At 54.9% G+C, this 22,278-nt stretch overlaps 1 protein-coding gene across 2 annotated transcripts in view; it reads right to left on the bottom strand.

The window, feature by feature from the left end:
• The window catches only part of KMT5B (lysine methyltransferase 5B), a 28,285-nt gene extending 15,251 nt beyond the window's left edge, over positions 1–13,034 (bottom strand). The window contains exons 1-3 of one of the 2 annotated variants that reach the window (XM_064163101.1): positions 12,361–13,034; positions 7,499–7,744; positions 6,579–6,726 (exon numbers count right to left, since the gene is read on the bottom strand). In XM_064163101.1, the coding sequence (XP_064019171.1) occupies positions 6,579–6,726; positions 7,499–7,658 (308 nt within the window). In that variant the 5' untranslated portion in view covers positions 7,659–7,744; positions 12,361–13,034. The remainder of the gene's footprint in view (positions 1–6,578; positions 6,727–7,498; positions 7,745–12,360) is intronic. The other variant, XM_064163100.1, reaches the window with a different exon arrangement.
• Positions 13,035–22,278: the final 9,244 nt, after the last annotated feature.

Raw genomic sequence — 22,278 nt, 5'->3', positions numbered from 1 at the left:
CACAGCAGTGAGGGCAGCCCTTAAGCTGCTCTGCTGCAAGCTTAGCTTTACAAACCTTAACTGATCTTGGGCTCTATAATCTTCTGGGCAGGTCTTGCATTTGAGCTACAGGGGAGGACTCAATGTCTGGATCTGGAAAGACTTCCCTTGTGTGTTGGCAGCCCTGATGGCGATGACCAAGTGCTGCAGACACATGGCTGATGCTGACACTGCCCTGCACATCTTCATCACCAGGAATGAGGGCAGCCCTCAGAAGAGCAAGAGAGAGACAGAGCCCAAGGAAGCCAAGGCACCAAAAAGCCACCCCAGCCTAAACAGAGAGGCAGTTAAAATCAGATCTGCTTAGGCAGACATTTGGCCTGCTGCTACGAAGAGCATCTTCATCAGACTCCATCCTGCAAACTGAACAAGACAGGCTGGGGTTTGGATCTGCTCACAAGCACCCTGCAGACAGCTCCAAGGGTCAGGTCTCACAGACCATGGAGTCTATTGTAACAAGTTAGCTAAGGATGAATGCCTCAGCTGGAGTGGCATCTCTGCAGAACTAACAACCCCTGCAGAATGGAAGCTTTTCACACTTAGCTAGGAATTATTCCTTTTTCCCTAAGCCAGAAGATCCAAAAAGGCTGCAGCTGTTGCAGCTTCAGAACCAGCTGGAAGATGACCTCATCCCAGGAAAGGCAAACTGAGGTATTCCCACTGAAGAAGACAGCAGGAAATGGCTTGGGCAAGCAAAGCTCTTTCTCGCTCCAATTTCTCTTACCTCAGGAACACTTAAAGAATCTTGAAACTCCAAGGTATAAAGCCAAAGGTCAGCTTGCCTATAAAGGAAGTTAAAGGAGAGTTTCTGGTAAGTTCAGAAGCACAGGACCTTGCTCAGTGTCAGTCACTGAGAGCAGTGAGTTTGAACAACAAGAACACACTGACCCTACAAGAGATCTGGCATGGAACTCCAGATAGTGTCCCAGCACCTGATAGACTCACACTTCTACTCCTACTTCTTATCTTCTGACCTTAGGACATCAAGAGCAGTGAATTTATCAAAACACAGCATCCCAGCAGCATCTCCATCACAGGAACTTTGTCTGGATGGTGTTTTTCTTGAAGTGGCTATGGAAAGACAGCAAGTTGCTGTTGATCTGATAGCAGAGACTCAGCACAGAAGCCAGAACAGCAAGGCTGTGAGCACAGCAGGAGCTGCAAATCATCAGCTTAGATGTGGAAGCTATGGATGTGGAGGGCATCATTCTGGCTGTCCTCCTGCCCAGTCCTAGAGCATACTTTGTTCTGTGTTTCAACTCCACTGATGTTAGCTGAAACCCTCCCCAGGATCTTCGAGGGTAGAAGCTCCAGCCAGTATTTGAATGAAGAAAGCAAATCCATGCTGCTTGAACTGCTTGACCTGAAGCTGCACACACAGCAGTCTGGCCAAAACTCCAGGCTGTAAGTGAAGGCAGCTCTGCCAGCCACATCATTCCCCTCCCCTCAGGAAGGTTAGGGAATGAATGTTGGGTTTGTTAAATAAACATGGGACACACAAACACCTTCCTCAACGTTTCCATTCATGCCTACTCTGACACTCCAGACAGGAAATTTCATTTAGTAGGTACTAAAAGAAGGTCCCAGGGACACCTTAGAGCAGCCTTCAAGTACCTGAAGGAGCTCCAAGAGAGCTGGAGAGGGACTTTGGACAAGGGCTGGGAGCGCCAGGATGAGAGACAATGGCTTTGAGCTAGGAGAGGGGAGAGTGAGAGTGGACATGAAGAGACTGCTGGCAGTGAGGGTGAGGAAGAGATTGGCACAGGTTGGCCAGGGAGGTTGTGGATCACTGAATCACTCAACGTGATCACATTCTGTGATTCAGTGATCCACAACCTCCCTGGAGGTGTTCCAGGCCAGGCTGGATGAGGCCTTCAGCAGCCTGGGCTGGTGGGAGGTGTCCTTGCCCATGGCAGGGCGTTGGAGCTGGATGACCTTTGAGGTCACTTCCAATCCAACCCATTCTGTCACTCCTGTCTGTAAATCTTGCCACTGTGTAAACAGCTTTTTTCATAGAGGCCAAATATAATTATTCTGGGATGTACACACAGACTGAAGCCTGGAAAGTGAACCACCATGTCACTAGGTAAGAGCTGCCTACCTCCAATCCAATATCTCCAGAGCACTGCAACTGAACTAATCAGCCACAGCCACTGAAGGCTGTGCAGCAGAAGCCACCTAAGTTGTTTTAACTCCAAACTCCATTCAAGATGCCTTTAATTATTACACTGAAATGAGCTAAGGAGCACAGAGGAGACACAGCACAGAATGAAGTGATTCACAGAGTCACTGAATGAGATGGAATGGAAGAGACCTTGAAAATCATCTAGTTCCACCAGCCCAGGTTGCTCAAGGCCTCATCCAACCTGGCCTTGAACAACTCCAGGCAGGAGGCAGCCACAACCTCCCTGGGTAGCCTGTGCCAGTGTCTCCCCATTCTCACTCTCAGCAATTTCTTCCTCATCTCCAGTCTCAATCGCCCCTCTACTAACTCAAAGCCATTGCCCCATGTCCTGTCAAAAGTCCCTGTCCCTCCCCAGCTCTCCTGTAGGTCCCCTCGTACTGAAGGCTGCTCTAAGGTCTGCCTGGAGCCTTCTTTTCTCCAGGCTAATACAGAACTGCTTTGCCTTTTGCATCTTTCTTGCACAACAGTGACTCCAAGGGACAGTGACATCCCCTGTCACATCCAGGAAAGCCTAATGGTTTACACCAAGGCCAGCACTTGCTCTTGGGGCAGTGCTGAGAGAAAGCAGCTCCCCAGACACAATGTTAGCTATGGACAACATGTAAACTCCTAAAGCCTGGTCCTTTAGTCTCACTTTATCAGACAAGACAGCAGTCACTGGGAGTCAGAGGGCACCCCCAGATTCTCCCAAGACTGACTGCAGTGCACTTGACTTTCTAAAGCACTTGCAGACTTGGAAAGCCATTGAAATGCTCTCAGTACTGCCCACGATGCTGCTGGTGCTTTGGGAAGCAGCAATGAGTGCTAATCATAGAATGGTTCAGGTTGGAAGGGAGCTCAAAGCTCAGCCACTTCCAACCCTCTGCCATAGGCAGACACTTTCCACTAGCACAGGTCACTCAAGGCCTCATTCAACCTGATCTTGAACACCTGCAGGGAGGTTGTGGAGCACAGAATCACTCAATCTTTGATCACATTGGGTGATTCTGTGCGCCACAACCTCCCTGGGCAACCTGTGCCAGTGTCTCACCACCCTCACTGTAAAGAACTTCTTCCTAACATTCTGTTTCAATCTCCCCTCTGCCAGTTTAAACCCATTCCTCCTCATCCTATCATTACAAGGCCTTGAGTGCTAAGAGCAGCAGTATGATCAGAAGCCTTGCTCCAGAGGCAAACCCCAACACATCTGTATGGAGGTGGCAAGGAGTGGATCAGACACCAAGGCATGAGACCTAGTGAGCCAGTACTCAACTAGGTAGAGCCATCTGTAAGTAAGAGATGGGGAAGAGCAGGCAGAGCTCACCTGGGCCCCTTGCAAGGATCCCTTTGCAGCTCTAGTGTAAGGCAGCAACAGCTTGCAAAAATCATTTTTCTTCTGACATAAAGGCCATGCATGTGAGATGAAGTTAATCTTTCAGACAGAGAACCTTGGTCATCACAAATAAAAGGTCTGATATAACAGGATTTGTACAGGAAGCACCAAAAGCTCTTGGCACAGCTATACCTGAGAAGATTGCACTTCCTAACATCAGCTTTGGCTTGCTTTATTAACTGCCCACCTCCTGTTTTGTCAACTGAATGAAAGAATGACCACAGGGTCTGTAAAGCAGGCCAAAAGCATTGCAAACAACCTGTTGTTTCCTGCAAATCCAAGAGGAGGGGGAAAAAAACTGAGTTTGGGTAAAGGCAGAGCTCTATTTTAAAGTTCCCAACAACTTTCTGGTGACAAGAAGATCTCTCAGAACACTGGACAAATTCACTGGGGGATTCAACTGTAAGCTTTTGAGAAGCAGCCTTCAGCTCTGCCAGATGATACTGACTTGATAGCTCACAGAGCTAACAGCTCAGAGGCCATTCAGAAAATGCAGGAATTGATTTTTATAGCCCCCAGAATAAAAAGGAAAACACCAATCCTGCTCTTGTCACCACTCTACTGTAAGGTCACTCACTCAGTACAAAGAAGGCAGCAAACGAGGATGTTCCAACAGTAATCAAGGCACTTTGCTGACTGTTAGGAGTTTTTTCCCCTCTAATCAGTACATTCTGGGCAATATAAAGTCCTCAACCAAAGGCAGCAATGATGCTCAGTGCTTATACAGAAGCCACTCAGACAAACAGCCACAGGCTTGGCCTCTGAAGTTAGGTAAAGCACAACCTGAAGTGGTGATCGATCTGCTGGTTGCAAAGATACAAACCTCTTCTGTGCTTCCCAGCAATGGGAAGCAATAGGGGCACAGGCACTGCCCCAGCACATTTCCAACCAAATCAGAAGGGAACAACAGAAGATATTTGCCTGCCATCACAAATGGCTGGTTTGCTTTAAGTGCACCTCTGTGCACAATGTGACCCTCAAGACTTCAGCATGCTGAAGCAGAAAATGTCCCAATACAGGCTGTAAACCTTAATCTCGACTCCAACCATCTCTCTAGGTGCTGGCAGCTGGTATTTGGAGTCTTTTCACATCTGCTGTCCCTCTCTCTTCCCTGCAACCCATACAACAGCTACAGATCCCAGGAGCTCAAGAACATCTACAGCTTAGTAGACAGAAAGAAGATGATCTAAGCATCACAGCCATAACAAGAAGCAGATGTCAACACTGCACCAGAAAGATAAACGAGAATCTTGCTGATGCCTTTAATTCATTGCAAGAACAGAAACTCTCTCTCAACAGGACACTACTGAAGAGACCAGATGATGCTTCTGGTAAAGGCTGTAAGCCTCACCCCAAGGTCTCCTCACAGTGCTCCACTGTCCTTGAGGGCTGCCTGGAGCTGTCCCCCAGCTCTGAGGAGTGCATTTGTAAAAGTGTGTCCAGCAGATCTAGGGAGCTTCTCTTCCCCCTCTACTCTGCCATGGTGAGACCACACTTGGAATATTGTGTCCAGTTTGGGGCTCTCTAGTTTGAGAAAGACAGGGATCTGCTGGAGAGAGTCCAATGAAAAGCTATAAGGATGACTAAGAGACTTGAACATATCTCCTGTGAAGAAAGACTGAGACTCCTGAAGGCTAAAACAAGATCTTACTAATGGCCATAAGCATTTGAGGTGTGGGTGTCAGGAGGAAGGGGCCAGGCTATTCTCAGTGGCACCCAGTAAAAGGGCAAGGAATAACAGACATAAGCTAGAACCCAACAGGTTCCACCTGAACAGGAGGAGTTGAAAAGTTATCAGCAGAAACTAACATTTAATCAAGCAGCTTCTCTACCATTAGACACTGACTCCTAGCTAAAAGCCTAACAATTACCCTGCAGACTCCCATCCATGCAACTCAGTTACACTGAGCATGTAAAATCAATTTTATGAAATGCTGGAAGCATAAAGTCCTCCTGAACTAACTGTGAGGGTATCAGTGAGCTGAGGGCTGGGCTCTGCTCTCTAGTCTCAGGTGACAGGAGAGGAGCTGGCCTGAAATTGTGCCAGGGGAGGCTCAGGCTGGATATCAAGGAACAATTAACTGCTGCAAGAGTGGTGAGGACTTGGCACAGGCTGCCCAGGGAGGTGGCAGAGTCCCCATGGCTGGAGGTGTTGCAGCAAGGTGTGGCTATGGTGGGGTTGGCCTTAGAGGGCTTTTCCAATCCCAACAATTTAGTGGTTCTACAATAATAAGGACACAGATCCTGATCCCAGGAACTCATAATTTCTATCCAGCTTCTCCATTCAGCCAGCAGTGCAGATCTTGTATGCAAGCTAAGGCTGAATTGAAATCTGCAGAAAACACTTCATTAATCAGTCATTAATCAGTCTGTGAAACAGGAAGAAGCAGGCAACAGCTGAACCCCAACCCCAACTGAACTGAGACCAGAAGCACTCAGACAGGTGCATAATAGTGCAAAGTTGGTGCAGTTCTGGTGATCAAGCTCCCAATGTGCATTGTCTTCTCTAGACAGATACATCTGAGGGGCTCTCCTCTGACAGAGCTTCAGACCAAGTGCAACAACAATGACACACTGAGAAACTGCATCCTTGTGCTGTTGTGGCAGTAAGGAGGAAAAGAACTACATCTTTCTTGTGCTGTCAGAAGAAGCTAACACCAAAAGCACACAGGCACACAAAAAAGCAGACAAGTCCCCAACTCTACCTTCTGTCTTTGAAGTACTTCCAATGGCTACTGGCTGCAAACTGATGAAGAGCCCCAAGCTGAAACGGATTGTCTGCTGACAACCTGTCCAACAACCTGCTGCCACCCAGCTCCAGGCCTCAGTCTCCTGTGCAGCACCACATCCAAGCTAGAAGCTGCTCACAAATTGCCATTTCCTCAGACTCCCTTCACAAAGCTACAGAAATCCCCCAGTTTTCCTCTGATTCCAGCAAGTGACAAGACACAGTTAGTTTCCAGAAAAAGCAAAGCAAGTTACCTAGTATTCATTTTGTGTGTCTGAAAACCTAAATAGGGATCAAGAACCAAACTAGTTGCTAGGTCATCGTTTTCACACAGTTCCTTGGCAGACATTCCAGAGGAAGGCACATAACGACTCTGACCCTCAAATCCTGAAGCACCGCTACCTGCGAACAAGAGAGGATGAATTAGAGACCATGGAAGGAAAGCCACAAAACCCATCTGGGCTCAGGGGCAGACAGTCACCAGCTGGAGAGAAGAGACAGGTTAGCATCTCCCTGGCTTGCCCTCTGCCTGAAGAAGCAGGAGCACAATGAATGTTTCACTCTTGCTTCTCTTCATTTACTTAGCAGGCAACGGAGAAGGGATTTTAGAACATCATAACTTTGGTTTCTTGCTTTCTTCTCCTCCTCAGCTTCAAGAAACTTTAGCACTGCACAGTTCAGCCACCTCTGCTTCTAAAATTTCTGACCTATAAAGAAGCCATGAAAATCTCAAACCTGCTTTTCCCAAGATTTGCATAAAGGACTTTGGATTTAGTCCTTCAGCCCAGACCAAGAGAGGAACTCCAGCCCCACCTTCCTTAAAACCACTTCATAACGACTCCTGCTGTATGTGACTTCATCCAGAGCAGGGTTTGCTCTCACTAAAAGCTGGCTGAGTAGTTCCAATCAGCCCTTACCCACTCTCACTGGCTAACTGTGGTGCTAACCATGTGTTTCCTACTGGTACCAGTTCCAAATTCATTTACATGCAGTTACTCTCACTTCACCTTCAAACCCATCTGAAGAGATCCACCTTCCTGAAGCCAGTTCACACAGGCAAGCAAAACAAACACACACTAATGCTTCTGTTGAGTGCAGACCTCCTTCCTGCCTTGGGAGAAGCCAGAAGCCTGGCCTGCAGCCTGCCAGCTGAGCCACACACCCCTGTACGTACATCTGCTCGATCTTCTCTCCACTCCATTTTTGCCAGCCTTGGGGTTCTCCTTTCCCACGTGTTGCAGCTTGGTCTGACTCTGGCCGTGGTCATTAGACGACTTGTTTCCACTTCTCCTGCCATTCACCACCATGTTCTTGGATTCTCCCAGCCACTTCATTCCCACAGACAGTCTGACTCAGTTGCATTTAGTCACTTTTCAAAAGGCTTGGAGAAGTGGATGAATAAATTCGGTTTCGGTTCCTACTGGAAGCAAAACACAAAAGATGATTAGAATTGGCTGGAAGACTGTTTCCAAGACACAGATTTAAACCACCAGGAAAAAGGGAAGAAGAGGAAAGGAGGAGACATGGAGAGAGACTGTTTGCCAAGGCCTGCAGGGACAGGACAAGAGCAATGGCTTCAAAGCAGAGCAGAGCAGATTGAGATTGGATGTGAGGAACAAGTTCTGCAGCAGGAGGCTGCTGGAACACTGCAACAGGTTGCCCAGGGAGGCTGTAGATCACAGAATCACAGAATGTGATCACAGATCACATTCTGTGATCCACAACCTCCCTGGAGGTGTTCAAGGTCAGGCTGGATGAGGCCTTGAGCAACCTGGGCTGGTTGGAGGTGTCCCTTGGTTGAGATTGGATGACCTTGAAGGTCCCTTCCAACCCAACCTATTCTGATTCTATGACTTAAGAGGTGGACTGCCTCAAACCTCTAACTAGAACTGTCCCCCAGAAACTGACAGGCTTTAGAACCTTTACAAGCTGTCATAAAAGGACAGTAAATTACTCACAAGTGTACCAATCACCTTAAGAAGCTGGCTGAGCACTGAAGCTGAACTGAGATTATTTCATTGGGCAAGGACTTTTCTTTCTGTCCAGCCCAAACCATTCTGCAAATCCATGATTCTGGGAAGCAGAGCACAACTCCATAGGCAGTTTTCCTGTAGGATCACCAGGCTGTAGATGATTTGACTACAGACACCCTGTCAGAGTAGCAGCCACCATTACTTACCCTTGAAGTGTTCAGGTTTCTAAGAACACTGAAAAATGTGTAAAATCAGAGCTGGATGAAAACCTGCAGAGCTTTAAGAAGCAGCCTCAAATCTGAGTGCTGTTTCTGACAGCTCAGACAGGAACTATTCAGCCAGAGAGGAAAAGGAGGCACAGAACGGCTCAGAAGGGTGTGAAGCCACTTGTCACTTGAAACAGGAACTCGGTGCTCCATGGTACACTACAAGTTCTTAACAGCTAAGCCTGGCATGGGACCCTATCCAACTACAGAAGGTGACAATAAAAAGAAGGTATTTGGGAGTTTACTCTCCCAGAATCCTTGCAGTCCAAATTGTAACTTAAGGAAAGGTCAAGCATTCCCACGAGGCTTTAAGGATTGTGGAGTGGAGGATAAAAGCCACCCAGGAAGGCCTGCACCAGTCCCACCCCTGAAGATGCTTACTTTAGCCACCTGACTGCACAGCCACATGTAACTTTCTTTTCCCTTGGTGATGAACTGCTTCAGTATATGAAACCAGGAAAAGAAAACTTCACAAGACAGCGGGGTTTGAGTTCTTAGAACAAGCTCCGTGCAGAGCTGGGCATGGATGAAAAGCAGCCTGTGGGAGGCTGCAGGAGTGTGTCAGAATTGACTGGGGCCAGGGGAAGCAGAGCTACAGCACAGGATGGAAGCTGTGGGAGAGCACTGGGACCCAGCACTGCCCCAGACCCAGGCTCCAGCCCCCCCAGCTCTGTCTGTACCTCTCACTTGTGCCAGTTCTCCTGCAAGCAGCGACTGTGTCAGTTTGGATGCTTATCCAAGCACAACACAGGCAGCATGAGTGTCCCACTATAAATGAGTGGCAGAGAGGGGACACGCAGACAGAGCTGCTTCAGCAGCTCCTACCCCTTCTCCCCACCCCGGCCCTGAGCTAGGTGCCTTCTCTGGGTGAAGGTAAGCACCCTAAAGGCTGCACGACCCCCCCCAAGTCACTGCAGCAACTCCCCCACACCCAGCACTTTGAAGAGACAAGGCAGAAGTTCGCTGCCACCTCACACAACCCTTTTCCCCAGCTCTGAAGCTCACCTGACCTCTCCACCACTCAATTTAAGCTCATTAACCCAACAAGTGGGAGAACAGGTGGTTGTCCTGCTGGTTTAGGGTGCTGAGCAGGCTTAGCAAAGAGAGCATGCAGTGCTGGAGCAGCAGCACCACCAAACAGGGAAGGGCAAGAGTTAGCTTGCAGTACTGAGTCCAGTTCTGGGCACCCCAGCACAAGAAGCACAAACAGCTACTGCAGAGACTCCGGTGCAGGGCCACTGAGACGCTGAGGGCCTGGGACAGCTCTCATGTGAGGAAAGGCTGGGGGAGCTGAGGCTGGTTAGTCTGCAGGAGAAGAGGTTTAACAATGCTTACAAATATCTAAGGGGTGGGTGTCAGAGAGGCAGGGTCAGACCCTTCTCAGTGGTGCCCAGTGACAGGACAAGAGGCATTAAGCATAAGCTTGAACACAGAAGTCCCAACTGAACAAAAGAAGCTTCTGTACTTTTGAGAGTGGCAGAGCCCTGGAGCAGGCTGCCCAGAGTGGTTGTGGAGTCTCCTACTCTGGAGACTGTCAAGACCCACCTGGACTGCCCTGAGTCATCCTGCTTTGGCAAGGGGGTAGGACTCGATTTTCAGAGGCCACGATCAGCCCCTACCATTCTGTGACTGTGTTGTGGCAGCTCAGCTGAGTGAGGTGCAGAGTGCCCAAGCAGCTCAGGGCAGCCTGACCTGGCTGGCACAAACAGCACCACCAGAGCTCAGTGAAGCCCTCAAACTACCTGGCACTAAACTCCCTCTGTGCCAGCAGAACAACTGCAGAGCCAAGTGGGGACTAAATCAGAGAAACAATCTGAGCCTTGCTGGCTTCAGCCATAGTAGGAGAGAATGTACAGGAGGGTGCGGGGGGTCAGTGAAGAGGTCAGGAGCACTTCTGATTGGGCTGCTCCCAAGAGCTCTGCCCTCTGTTGAGCACAGCAGTCTCACACCTGGCACCTACTATGGCAATCTGGGCAGCCGTCTGAGGCTGTCTGGAAAGGAAAGAATGCTGGGAGCTGTAGTCTTGCAGCAAGAGAACTCTGCCAGGGCAAAGCAAGCACTCAGGAGCCCCGTCCAGTCCTGTGGCTCGGCACAGCAGGAACCACCACCCCACTTACTTCACATGAAGACATACACAAGCGGTGACTACTTTAAGGAAGTCTCATTCTTCCCGAACTCAAAGGGGATAAACAGAGACGTTTGTTTATGTCTATGGGGCTCTAACAACAACACAAATCCCATTTTTCATTCAGCTAAGTCTTAATCTCCTCACCCAGCATTACTTGCAAAGAAGAAAGCTTAAAGAATGCAGGACAGAAGTTCATGTTTAATGACAACACAGAGGATACATCCACAGCTACAGTGCCCAGGACACGACTCTGAACTTGCTCTGGAGTACATTTTAATCCCACTGATTAAAGCTTCCCACTGCGTGTTTATAGCCACACTATCAAACACTGATCAGATTGCCGTCTCCCGTGCGACGCTGAATTCAACCCACCAAAAGACTACACCTGACATTCTCCTACTGTCTGTGAAATAACTCAGCCGAACCCCGGCCGCTCTCCCTGTGTGTCCCTCTCCCAGCCGAACCCCGGCCGCTCTCCCCGTGCATCCCACTCAGCCGAACCCCGGCCGCTCTCCCCGTGCATCCCACTCAGCCGAACCCCGGCCGCTCTCCCCGTGCATCCCGCTCAGCCGAACCCCGGCCGCTCTCCCCGTGCATCCCGCTCAGCCGAACCCCGGCCGCTCTCCCCGTGCATCCCACTCAGCCGAACCCCGGCCGCTCTCCCCGTGCATCCCACTCAGCCGAACCCCGGCCGCTCTCCCCGTGCATCCCACTCAGCCGAACCCCGGCCGCTCTCCCCGTGCATCCCACTCAGCCGAACCCCGGCCGCTCTCCCCGTGTGCCCCCCTCCCCGCCGAACCCCGGCCGCTCTCCCCGTGCCCGTCCTCGTCCCCCTGACTTTTTCAAAGGGCAGAGTGTGTTACATAATTTGACTCTAAAGCTTCAGGTATGGATGCTGGGCAAAGATGTGCTTTACCTCTTACTTAAGAGCCTCTATTTGCCGGTGCTAAATCACCCCAAGAACCAAGCTACGAGAGGCGCTTCCAGCTAACTGCAGCGAGCGGCTGGCCCGGCGGAGTCCCTCTCGCAAGTCCCTGAAGCACCCACACGGGTTACAGTGCCTGCGCCGGCTCTCACCGAGGAAGCCGCCGGGTCCCTGCCCCCTCAGACGACCAAGCAGCTCCCATCCCGCCCCCACAGTCCCCGCACGCCTCTCCGGGCACAGCCCCAGCGCCAGGGCAGGAGGCGGAAGGGCCGGGCCGGGCCGAGCCGGGCGGAGCTACCTCCCGGCCCCTGTGCTGCCCCCTAGGGCTCGCCTCCCGCCGCCGCCGCCCGGTCCCGGCCCCGGCGCGGCCCCCACCTCCCCGGGCACCGCCTGCAGCCGTCCCTCTCTCTGTCTCCGAACGGCTGCGGATGCCCCCTCGGCTTCCGCCAGCCCGGAGCACTGGCTCCGCTGTCAGCGCCGCCGAACGCCGACTTGGCCCTGCCCGAAGCGGTGGGGAGAAGCCGGTAGCCCCGACTGCTGCCTTCTCGGCCGGCCCACGGCGGGAGCAAGAGAGGCAGCCTCCGGGCCGGGACAGCAGGCACGGCCCCCGCGTCCCCTCAGCAGCCGCGGGGCGCCGCGCCCGGGACACCTCCGCCTCGCCTCCCGCTGACAGACGACCCCCCCCCCCCCCGCCCCGCAGCGCTCCCTGCCCGCACGGCCCAGGGCCGCACTCCCCACACTCACCGCCCGGCTGCCCGCCGCGCTGGCTCCTCCGGCGATGCCCCGGCCGCCGCCGGTGCAAATGAATCATCCACGGGGAGGGAGCGAGGAGGAGGGAGGGAAAAAAAAGGGGAGGAAGACGGCGGAGGGCAAGGAGGCGAAGAGCGAGCGCGGAAGGGGCGGGAGGGAAGGAGAAGCTAAGGCGGGGGACAAAAAGCAGCGATAGGCATAAAAAATAATTCCGAGTGGGGGGAGGAAAAAAAATGGCGGATTAAAATCCAAGATGGCGGCGCCGAGGGGCGAGCGGTGCGGGGGGGAGGTGACGGGAGAGCCTCCCAGAGATCCCTCCGCCGAGCCCCGCGAGAAAGAGTCCCTGGGGCTCCCTCGCAGAGACCCCGCGGGGCGGCGGCGAGCACCGGCCCCCGCCGCTTCCGTCTTCCTTCTCTTTCTTCTCTGCGGGGAGCCCCCTTTTCCGCCTGCCCGCCGAGCCAGGCGAGCCGCTGTGCCAGCCGCCTCACTCGGAAGTTTCTGCTCCTTCTCCCCAGCGAAGCCCGCGACCTCCTCGCCCCGTCCGGGAAGGCACCGCCTGCCCCTGCGCTACCGGCGGCGGAGGGACACGGCGGCCAGGGGCTGCCTTACGCCCGCCGCCGCGGAAGGATACACCATTCGACGGCAAACACCGCCCGGCCCCCCTAGAACCTGCCCCGCTCCCCGCCTCCTCCCGCCGCCGCTCCCCGCCTCTTCTCTCTCCCCCCTCCCCGCCGCCGGTGCTTCACGCCGCTCGGCCCCGCGGCGGTCTGCCCGCCCGCCAGCCCCCGCGCCTCGCCCGCGGAGGAGGGCCAGGGCGAGCCGCAGCTCCCATGACCGCTGAGCGCGGCGCTGCGCCGCCGCGGAGGGATTTCGCGAGGCGCAAACAAGGCCCCGGCTGCGGCGCGGCTCGGGCTGCCGGCGGTGCGTCCGGGAAGAAGGCCCGGCCGGCTCGCAGCGGCGGAAGGATCCCTCCGCCCGGAGCTGCCCTTTAAACCGAGGCTGCCTGCCCGCCGCGGGGGCGGCCGCCGGCAGGGCGGGAGGGAAGCTGCGCTCCGTGCGGGGCGGCGGCGGCAGGGCCTGCCCCGCCGGTGGAAGGCGGCACCGCAGCCTTAGCGCTGTGCAGAGCACCCAGGCTCCAGCACCTGTTTCCCCTAGCGCCGCTTGGCAGAGCCATTTAAAAATGGCCCCTGCGGCCCGGAGGGGCTGGGGCGGCGCTCTCGGTTCCCGAGCCGCTGCGGGGAGCTGGGCACGGCCCGACCCTTCGCACGCCTCTTGGCTGCTGCCATGGGACACCCTCCCCTCACCCCGACTCTTGACGAGTGTTGACGGGCGGGTAGAGCCGGCGGCACCGGAGAGCTGTTGGGCTCCTCCTGGGCCCTCTCCGAACAAAAGCCTGCGGGGCAGGCAGCGCTGCCCGGGAGCGGACGCGGGGCCGATGCGGTGCGTTTTGGAGGGGTCGAATCCTTGCTGCCGCCACAACCGTGCAGCGATCCTGGCTTTTGCGGGAGGAGGGAAACTCGGAGACGGCTTTAGGCGAAAGTTGAGGAGTTTTCTCGTCTGCTGGAGGGTTTCACGGTGGTGTTTTAATGCGGTGCTGGGCACAGGAGGGACTGTTCCCAACCAGGAGTTTACCAAAGCCTGAGTCGTGGAAGAGGAAAAGGTTTGCCGTGGGTTGTCACCCACCAGCAGTGCCACGGCCTGGGCTTTGGTGTCCCGTGTTCCCCACCCCCCTTTGCCTTGTGAGATGCTGAAGGCTTTGAAGTCAAATGCAAGTTGGCTTTGAACTCTGCGAGGGGGATGTGTGCCAACAAACCGAGCTGCTTGGGGAGCTGATGTCGCAGGAACAAGAGCTTGGCTCGAAGGGGCTGGAGGCCCTGTCCCTGAGCTGGATTTGCTGGGATGGTTTGGGCTTGAAAGAGACCTCAGAGATGTCTCTGACCCCCTGCCCGCAGCTCCCACCCGCACAGGTTGCTCCTCATCCAGCCTGACCCTGAACACCTCCAGGGAGGTTGTGGAGCACAGAAGCACCCAATGTGATCAAAGATCACATTGGGTGCTTCTGTGCTCCACAACCTCCCTGGGCAACCTGTGCCAGGGTCTCACCACCCTCTTCCTAACATCCACTTTCAATCTCCCCTCTGCTTCTTCAAACCCATTCCTCCTCCTCCTCTCATCACCAGACCTTCTCAAGAGTCCCTCCCCAGCCCTCCTGCAGCCCCCTTCACATCCTGCAAGGCCACTCCAAGGTCTCCTCCAAGCCTTCTCTTCTCCAGGCTGCACAGCCCCAACTCTCTCAGCCTGTGCTCAGAGCAGAGCTGCTGCAGCCCTCTCAGCATCTCGGTGGCCTCCTCTGGACTGGCTCCAACACTTCCATGTCCTGCTTGTGCTGGGGGGGCTCCAGAACTGCACACATCATCTTGATGGCCTCCCCTGGACCCTCTCCAGCACTTCCATGTCCTTCTTGTGCTGGCCCCCCAGAACTGGAGGCATTGCTGCAGGTGAGATCTGAGCAGAGCAGAGGGGCAGAATCCCCTCCCTTTGCTGCTGCTCTGGCTGCAGCCAGCACACAGCTGGCTCTGGGCTGCCAGTGACCTGTGCTGGCCTGCTCTCAGTGTGAGCACCCAGAGAATTTGTTCTCTGAGTGAGGAAACATCTTGCTGTGATGTCTCTGAGAGGATCAGTCCCTTCCATCCATGCAGGAACCTGGCCCTAAGCACCAGCCAGAGTGCTTCAGTGAGCCTGCAGTGAGAGGTACCATGACAATCCAGCTGGCATCACCTCTGGCTGATGCCACGAGGCACTTCTCAGTGGCTCTTTCAAACCCAGGCCATGGACATAAAATTAAAGCCATTTTCTATCCAAATGCCATGAATTTATCCCAAAAGTAGATATTGCTGGTAACAGATGGCCAATAATAGATGATAGATGGCCTCCTCTGTGTGAATTAATGCCTGTAATTCACTCGAGGGGATCTGCTGATGTCATAAGCTGCCAGAGTGCAGCCTGAGTGATTTATTAACAGCTGCAGCAATCCTGGAGTGAATTGCATCCTTGTATTGCCTCAGTGCCTGTGCAGGCAGAGGTCTGCAGCCCTTCAGCACCACAGGGTCTTGTCTGTGGCTCTGATACCACATAGCAGGACATGAAGGGTGGATGCCAGGAGGGTGGAGACTCCCTTGTGCCAAGGAGTCCCATGGAGCAGACAAGTGGGGATGGGGACAAGTCAGTGCTGGGGACATTGCCATTGGGCTCCAGAAGGAAATGTTCCCCATGAGCACAGCTGGACACTGGAATCATCTGCCAAGGGCAGCAGTGCAGTGCCCTGCAGTTCAGCTCCCTGCTGCAAACACAGCACCCCCAGTTCAGGCTCCTTGCTGCAAACACAGCACCCCCAGTTCAGGCTCCCTGCTGCAAACACAGCACCCCCAGTTCAGCTCCCTGCTGCAAACACAGCACCCCCAGTTCAGGCTCCCTGCTGCAAACACAGCACCCCCAGTTCAGCTCCCTGCTGCAAGCACAGCACCCCCAGTTCAGGCTCCCTGCTGCAAGCACAGCACCCCCAGTTCAGCTCCCTGCTGCAAACACAGCACCCCCAGTTCAGGCTCAGAAGGGGCTGGCTCCTTGCTGCAAACCAGAGCAGCTCAGCTGGGCATTGCTACACCCTGCAAGGCTCAGAGAGCTCTGCCTGCAGGTTTGGTCCCTGCTGTACAAGAGAGACGTGGACAGGCTGGAGAGTGTCCAGAGAAGGGCCAGAGAATGAGCAGAGGGCTGGAAGGGCTCTGCCCTGTGAGGAGAGGCTGAGAGCTGAGTCTGTGCAGCCTGGAGGAGAGAAGGCTCAGGGCAGACCTTATCACCGTGGAGCAGGACACAAAGGGAGGCTGCCAGGAGGGTGTAGACTCCCTTGTGCCAAGGAGTCCCATGGAGCAGACAAGGGGGGATGGGGACAAGTCAGTGCTGGGGACGTTGCCATTGGGCTCCAGAAGGAAATGTTTGCCAGGAGCACAGCTGGACACTGGAATCATCTGCCAAGGGCAGCAGTGCAGTGCCCTGCACTGGGCAGTTTGGAGGCTCAGCCTGGCAGGCTGCAGCTGCAGCATCAGCCAGAGAGGTTGCAGCAGATGGTCCTTGGGGTGCCTCCCAAGCTGGCATTCAGTGATGCTGTGATTCTAGTACCAGGGCATGGGGCAGGAGTGATGAGGGCAAAAGCTGAGCTCCCTGCCTGCAGGTTGTCTCCACTAATGCAGACCAACCACCACTCTTCCTTTGAGTTCTGCAGTAAGCTGATGAACACCTGCAGAGGTTTACAGAAGCCCTGGTTTGTTCCCCCATCACATACAAATAGTGCTCAGTATCTTCTGATGCCAGAATCTCCAGAGCTCAGTGTTGGAACTGGCTGAGCTTTGAGGTCCCTTCCAACCTCAGCCATTCTGTGATTCTGTGATTGCAGCCTGCAGGTGCCATGCCAAGGGGGTGGCAGGAAGGAGCTGCCTCGGTGGCTGCAGGCTGCATGCAGCTTGTGATCAGTGTAGGGGGGTGCTGATGGCAGTGAGTAGAACCTGCTTTCACTGAGGACCTTGAGGGGGCCTACAAGAAAGCTGGGGAGGGACTTTTTAGGCTGTCAGGTGAGGACAGGACTGGGAGGAATGGAACAAAGCTGGAAATGGAGAGACTGGAAGTTAGGAGGAAGTTCTTCAGCATGAGGGTGGTGAGAGCCTGGAATGGGTTGCCCAGGGAGGTGGTGGAAGCCTCATCCCTGGAGGTGTTTAAGGCCAGGCTGGATGAGGCTCTGGCCAGCCTGATCTGGCATGAGCTGTCCCTGCCTATGGCAGGAGGGGTTGGACCTGGCTGATCCTTGTGGTGCCTTCCAACCCTGACTGATTCCGTGATTCTATAATGCCTTATTAGATGTCTAAACACACCAAAAGCCTCTGCTTAACAGAATCCCAGGCTGGAGATGGATCACCAAGGCCCACCTTGTGTTCCCTGAGCATAAAGGGCACTGTGTGCCAGCCCCAGCTGCCAAGGCTGTGCTGAATGCAGGAGGATTGCTGCCCCCCGACAGCAGACCTGGAAGGGGTTTGCCTTCAGCTGCCTCCTCAGGACACACACAGCATGTTCATTCTTTGCTTTGAAACAGCTTCTGTGCCTAAGCTGGGAAGCACAGAAGAGTTGCTCCTCCTCCTGCCAGCCCAGCACTGCACTGGGCACTGCCACAAGGAGAAGAGGAGCAGCATTGCACAGCACTGAGCGACTCGACCCTGCAGTCACAGCCACAGGGTGGCTTGGGTTGGAAAGGGACTCAAAAGCCCATCCAGTCCCAACCTCCCACCAGCACAGGTTGCTCAAGGTCTCAGCCAGCCTGGCCTTGAACACCTCCAGGGAGGTTGTGGAGCACAGAAGCACTGAATGTGCAGCCTGATATCTGGTGCCAGGCACACCTGGAACTCTAGGCTCTGGGCCCCTCACTGCAGGAGGACACTGAGGGGCTGCAGCCTGTGCAGAGCAGGGCAGCGAGGCTGGAGAAGGGCCTGGAGCAGCTGGGGGTGAGGAGGGGCTGAGGGAGCTGGGGGTGTGCAGCCTGCAGCAGAGGAGGCTCAGGGCAGAGCTCATTGCTGTCTGCAGCTGCCTGCAGGGAGGTTGGAGCAAGAAGGGAGCAGCCTCTGCTGCTTGGTGCCAAGGGACAGGAGCAGAGGAAATGGTTCCAAGCTGCAGCAGGGGAGGCTCAGGCTGGACAGGAGGAAACATTTCTGCCCTGGAAGGCTTCACAAAGCTTGGCCCAGGCTGTCCAGGGCAGTGCTGCAGTGCCCATCCTTGGCAGCCTGTGGAGCTGGTGCTGAGGGCCGTGGTTTGGTGCTGAGCCTGCAGTGCTGGGTGCAGGGCTGGGCTGGAGGAGCTTGGGGTGCTGAGGGCTGTGGTTTGGTGCTGAGCCTGCAGTGCTGGGTGCAGGGCTGGGCTGGAGGAGCTTGGGGTGCTGAGGGCCATGGTTTGGTGCTGAGCCTGCAGTGCTGGGTGCAGGGCTGGGCTGGAGGAGCTTGGGGTGCTGAGGGCCATGGTTTGGTGCTGAGCCTGCAGTGCTGGGTGCAGGGCTGGGCTGGAGGAGCGTGGAGGGCTCTGCCAAGAGGATGGATTCAGTGACTCTGTGATTCTGTTGCTCTGTCACTTGCCTGCATGACAAGATGCACCCAGGCAGACTCTCCAGCTCTTGCCTTCCTCTCAGCCTGAGTCTTCCCAGAGCTTAAAACAGAGACATCAAGCCCACCTCTGGACAGCTCTGTGACAGTAGCCAGATGGGTTTTCCCCATCTTCATTTCCAGGCAGAGCTGAGAGTGAAAAAGCCATTTCCAGAGCCATATTTCAGTGTGGTGGTCAGGAGGAAGCAGGTGAGTTATGACAGCTCCTGAACAGCTGAGGAAGATTTATTGCAATGCTCTTTGGAGTCCAGAGAGACTTCCTATCATGCTTGCTAAAGTGCACCGAGAGAAACCTTAGCACTGCCACACTCAGCTGCTTTGCTTTTCACTCTGAGCAGCCTGAGGGCTGCCCTCACTGCTGGGCTAAAGGTGTGCAGGGCAGTGTGGGGAGGACACAGCCAGGATCTGCTCAGGGATGGCCAAGGGCAGCACAAGGGGCACTGGGGGCAAGCTGGAGCAGAGGAGGTGCCACAGGAACAGCAGGGGAAACATTGTCCCTGTGAGGGTGCTGGAGGCTGGAGCAGGCTGCCCAGAGAGGCTGTGGAGTCTCCTGCTCTGGAGCCTTTCCAGCCCCACCTGGCTGTGTTCTGTGTGCCCTGCCTCTGGCAGGGGCTTGTCTCTGGAGCTCCCTTCCAGCTCCTATCATTCTGTGATTATCTGCCCCAGAGACCCCAGCAGAATGCAGCACTGCCCACAGCAAGCAGCCAGCTGGGCACTGTGACCACAGGCTCACAGGGTGTTAGGGGGTGGAAGGGACCTCTGCAGATCATCCAGTCCAGCCCCCCTGCCAGAGCAGGACCACACAATCCAGCTCAGCTCACACAGGAACACATCCAGACAGGCCTGGAAAGGCTCCACAGAAGGAGACTCCACAACCTCTCTGGGCAGCCTTGCAGTGAAGAAGTTCCCCTTTGTGTTGAGCTGGAGCCTCCTGTGCTGCAGCTTCCATCCACTGCCCCTCGTCCTGTCCCAGGGAGCAGAGCCTGTCCCCCTCACTCCTGGGTGAGCTCTCAGCCTGCCCAGGGCTCACTGGATGCCAGCACAGCCTGAGGGCTGTCAGCCTCTGCTCCCAAATCTGCAGAGGGTCCACTCTGTGCCTCCATCCACTGAGGGGTGGTGTTGAACAAGACTGGACCCCTCTGTTCATGTGCACACTTGGACCCTGATGGCACTGAGCTGTGTCCAGGATGCTGGGAGAGCAGTAACAGCCTCACCGAAATTAGCAAACTCAGAAAGACTTCAAAGGGCTTTGCCTCAAGGCAGGGAGCAGCTTCTGAAGCCTGTTTTTCTGCACATCCTCACCTCTGTTTTCAGCACGAAGAGCTCCTTCCTGCTAGTCCCAGCTTTTGGGTAGAGAGAAGTCACTCAGAGAGAGGGAAAGCAGGAGATGAGCAGTGTTTGAGTTTGCTCCTCACCCAGGACAGGGACTGCAGGCACTTGCCCAAGGACTGCTGGCATCTAACTACCAACAGGCAAAACTAACCTGGGAGAAGGGAGGAGCTGGGAAGGGAATCAGTCCCAGAATCCTAGAATGGCTCAGGTTGGAAGGGAGCTCACAGAGCATCTGCTCCAACCTCCTGCCACAGGCAGGGACACCTCCCACTGGAACAGGTCGCTCAAGGACTCATCCAACCTGACCTTGAACACCTGCAGGGAGGTTGTGGAGCACAGAATCACCCAATGTGGTCAGAGCTCCTCAGCCTCTCCTCACAGGGCTCTGCTCCAGGCCCCTCACAGCTTTGGCGCCCTCCTGTGGACACGCTCCAGTATCGCAACATCTCTCTGCAATTCAGCAGCCCAGAGCTGGACACAGCACTCCAGGGGTGGCCTGAGCAGTGCTGAGCACAGGGGCACAAGAACCTCCCTTGTCCTGCTGCCCACACTGCTCCTGAGCCAGCCCAGGATGCCATTGGCTCTGCTGCCCACCTGGGCACTGCTGCCTCCTCTGCAGCTCCTCTCTGCCAGCACCCCCAGCTCCCTCTCTGCCTGCCTGCTCTCAGCCACTCTGGCCCCAGCCTCTAGTGCTGCTTGGGGTTGTTGTGGCCAAAGTGCAGAACCCTGCACTTGGCCTTGCTCAATCTCCTCCCATTGGCCTCTGCCCACCCATCCAGCCTGGCCAGGTCCCTCTGCAGGGCTCTGCTACCCTCCAACAGCTCCACAGCTGTTCCTAGCTTGGTGCCATCTGCAAACTCACTGCTGCTGGACTCAATGCCCTGCTCCACATCATCAACAAAGACATTGAACAGGACTGTGCCCAGCACTGATCCCTGGGGCACAGCACCAGTGCCAGCTGCCAGCTGGATGTGGCACCATTCAGCACCACTCTCTGGGCCCAGCCCTGCAGCCAGTTCTTGACCCATATCAGAGTGGATCTGTCCAAGCCATTAGCTGAGAGCTTGGCCAGGAGCTTGTTGTGGCAGAAGGTGCCAAAGGCTTTGCTGCAGTCCAGGTAGACTCCATCCACAGCCTGTCCCACACTCACCAGGCAGGGAACCTGATCATAAAAGGAGATCAGGTTGGTCAGGCAGGACCTGCCCTTCCTAAAGCCATGCTGCAGAGGGTTGATAACTACCTGCAAAGAGGAAAGTTGTGTGGCCAGGTTCATCCAGAGGATGTCTTGACAGAGGGCTTAGCACACAGCTTCTCTTGCTTCATTTCAGGGCCTGTGTGCTGCTGTCATGTTGTCTAGGAGACTGCTGAAGTGGCTCTTGAAGACAAGGATGAAAGCTTTGTTGTGAGTCATGTTAAGAGTGGACTGATAAAGTGACAGAAAAGGTTATAGAAGCAGCTGCACATTGGCCCTAAACGAGGAGTTGAGGGAGAGGCTGTCAGGAGGAGGGTGCCAGGCTCCTGCCAGTCATACCCAGAGACAGGACAAGGGCCACTGGACATGAACTCAGTCACAGGAGGTTCCACTTCAACAGGAGGAGAAAGCTTCTTTGGTGTGAGGGTGCTGGAGGGCTGGAGCAGGCTGCTGGAGACCTGGAGCAGGCTGCCCAGAGAGGTTGTGGAGTCTCCTCCTCTGGGGGCTTTCCAAAGCCACCTGGATGTGTTCCTGAGTGCCCTGCCCTGGGTGAACCTGCTCTGGCACGGGGTTGGACTGGATGGTCTTTAGAGGTCCCTGCCAACCCCTCCCATTCTGTGATTCTGTGATTTGGCAGTCATGGTTTGGAGAGGGGAGAGGGGGGAAGGAAGAGGGGGGAGGGAAGAGGGGAGAGGGGAGAGGAGGGGGGAGAGGAGGGGAGCAGAGGGGAGGAGAGGGGATGGGAGGGGAGGGAAGGAGAGAAGCAGAGCAATGTGTGCAGTGCACACGGTGCCACTCAGCTGCCTTTCTCCTGCTGGAGGTCACAGGTGCTCATTTAGCATCCCTGGCACAGCCTTGCCCTGGCACCTTGCTCAGCAGGGGGCACCAGGACAGAGCTGTTCAATCTAAGCGCCCACACTGGGCAGAGATCAGATGGGAAGGTTGAAAGCCAAACTTCCTCTGCCTTAGCAAAGCCTTTTTGCCAGCTCTTCCCAATCAGTGGAGCAAGGATGACAGAAGATCTGGGTTGGGTGTTCTCCTGTGCAGCCTGAGGAGCTGTTGGCATCCTTCCCCTCCCTGTTTGCCTTCAAGTGAAGCTCCACAGAGATGCTGGAGCTAACTGCAGAGCAGAAGGTGTAAATGAGCTGCATGACTCTTCGTGCTGCCTGTGCTTTGTGACTTGCCACATCTGAGCTA

The sequence above is a fragment of the Pogoniulus pusillus genome, chromosome 24, assembly GCF_015220805.1.
Source record: "Pogoniulus pusillus isolate bPogPus1 chromosome 24, bPogPus1.pri, whole genome shotgun sequence".
Classification (NCBI taxonomy): domain Eukaryota; kingdom Metazoa; phylum Chordata; class Aves; order Piciformes; family Lybiidae; genus Pogoniulus; species Pogoniulus pusillus.
Note: the sequence above shows the minus strand (reverse complement) of the source record. Positions and strands in the feature narration are given on the sequence as shown.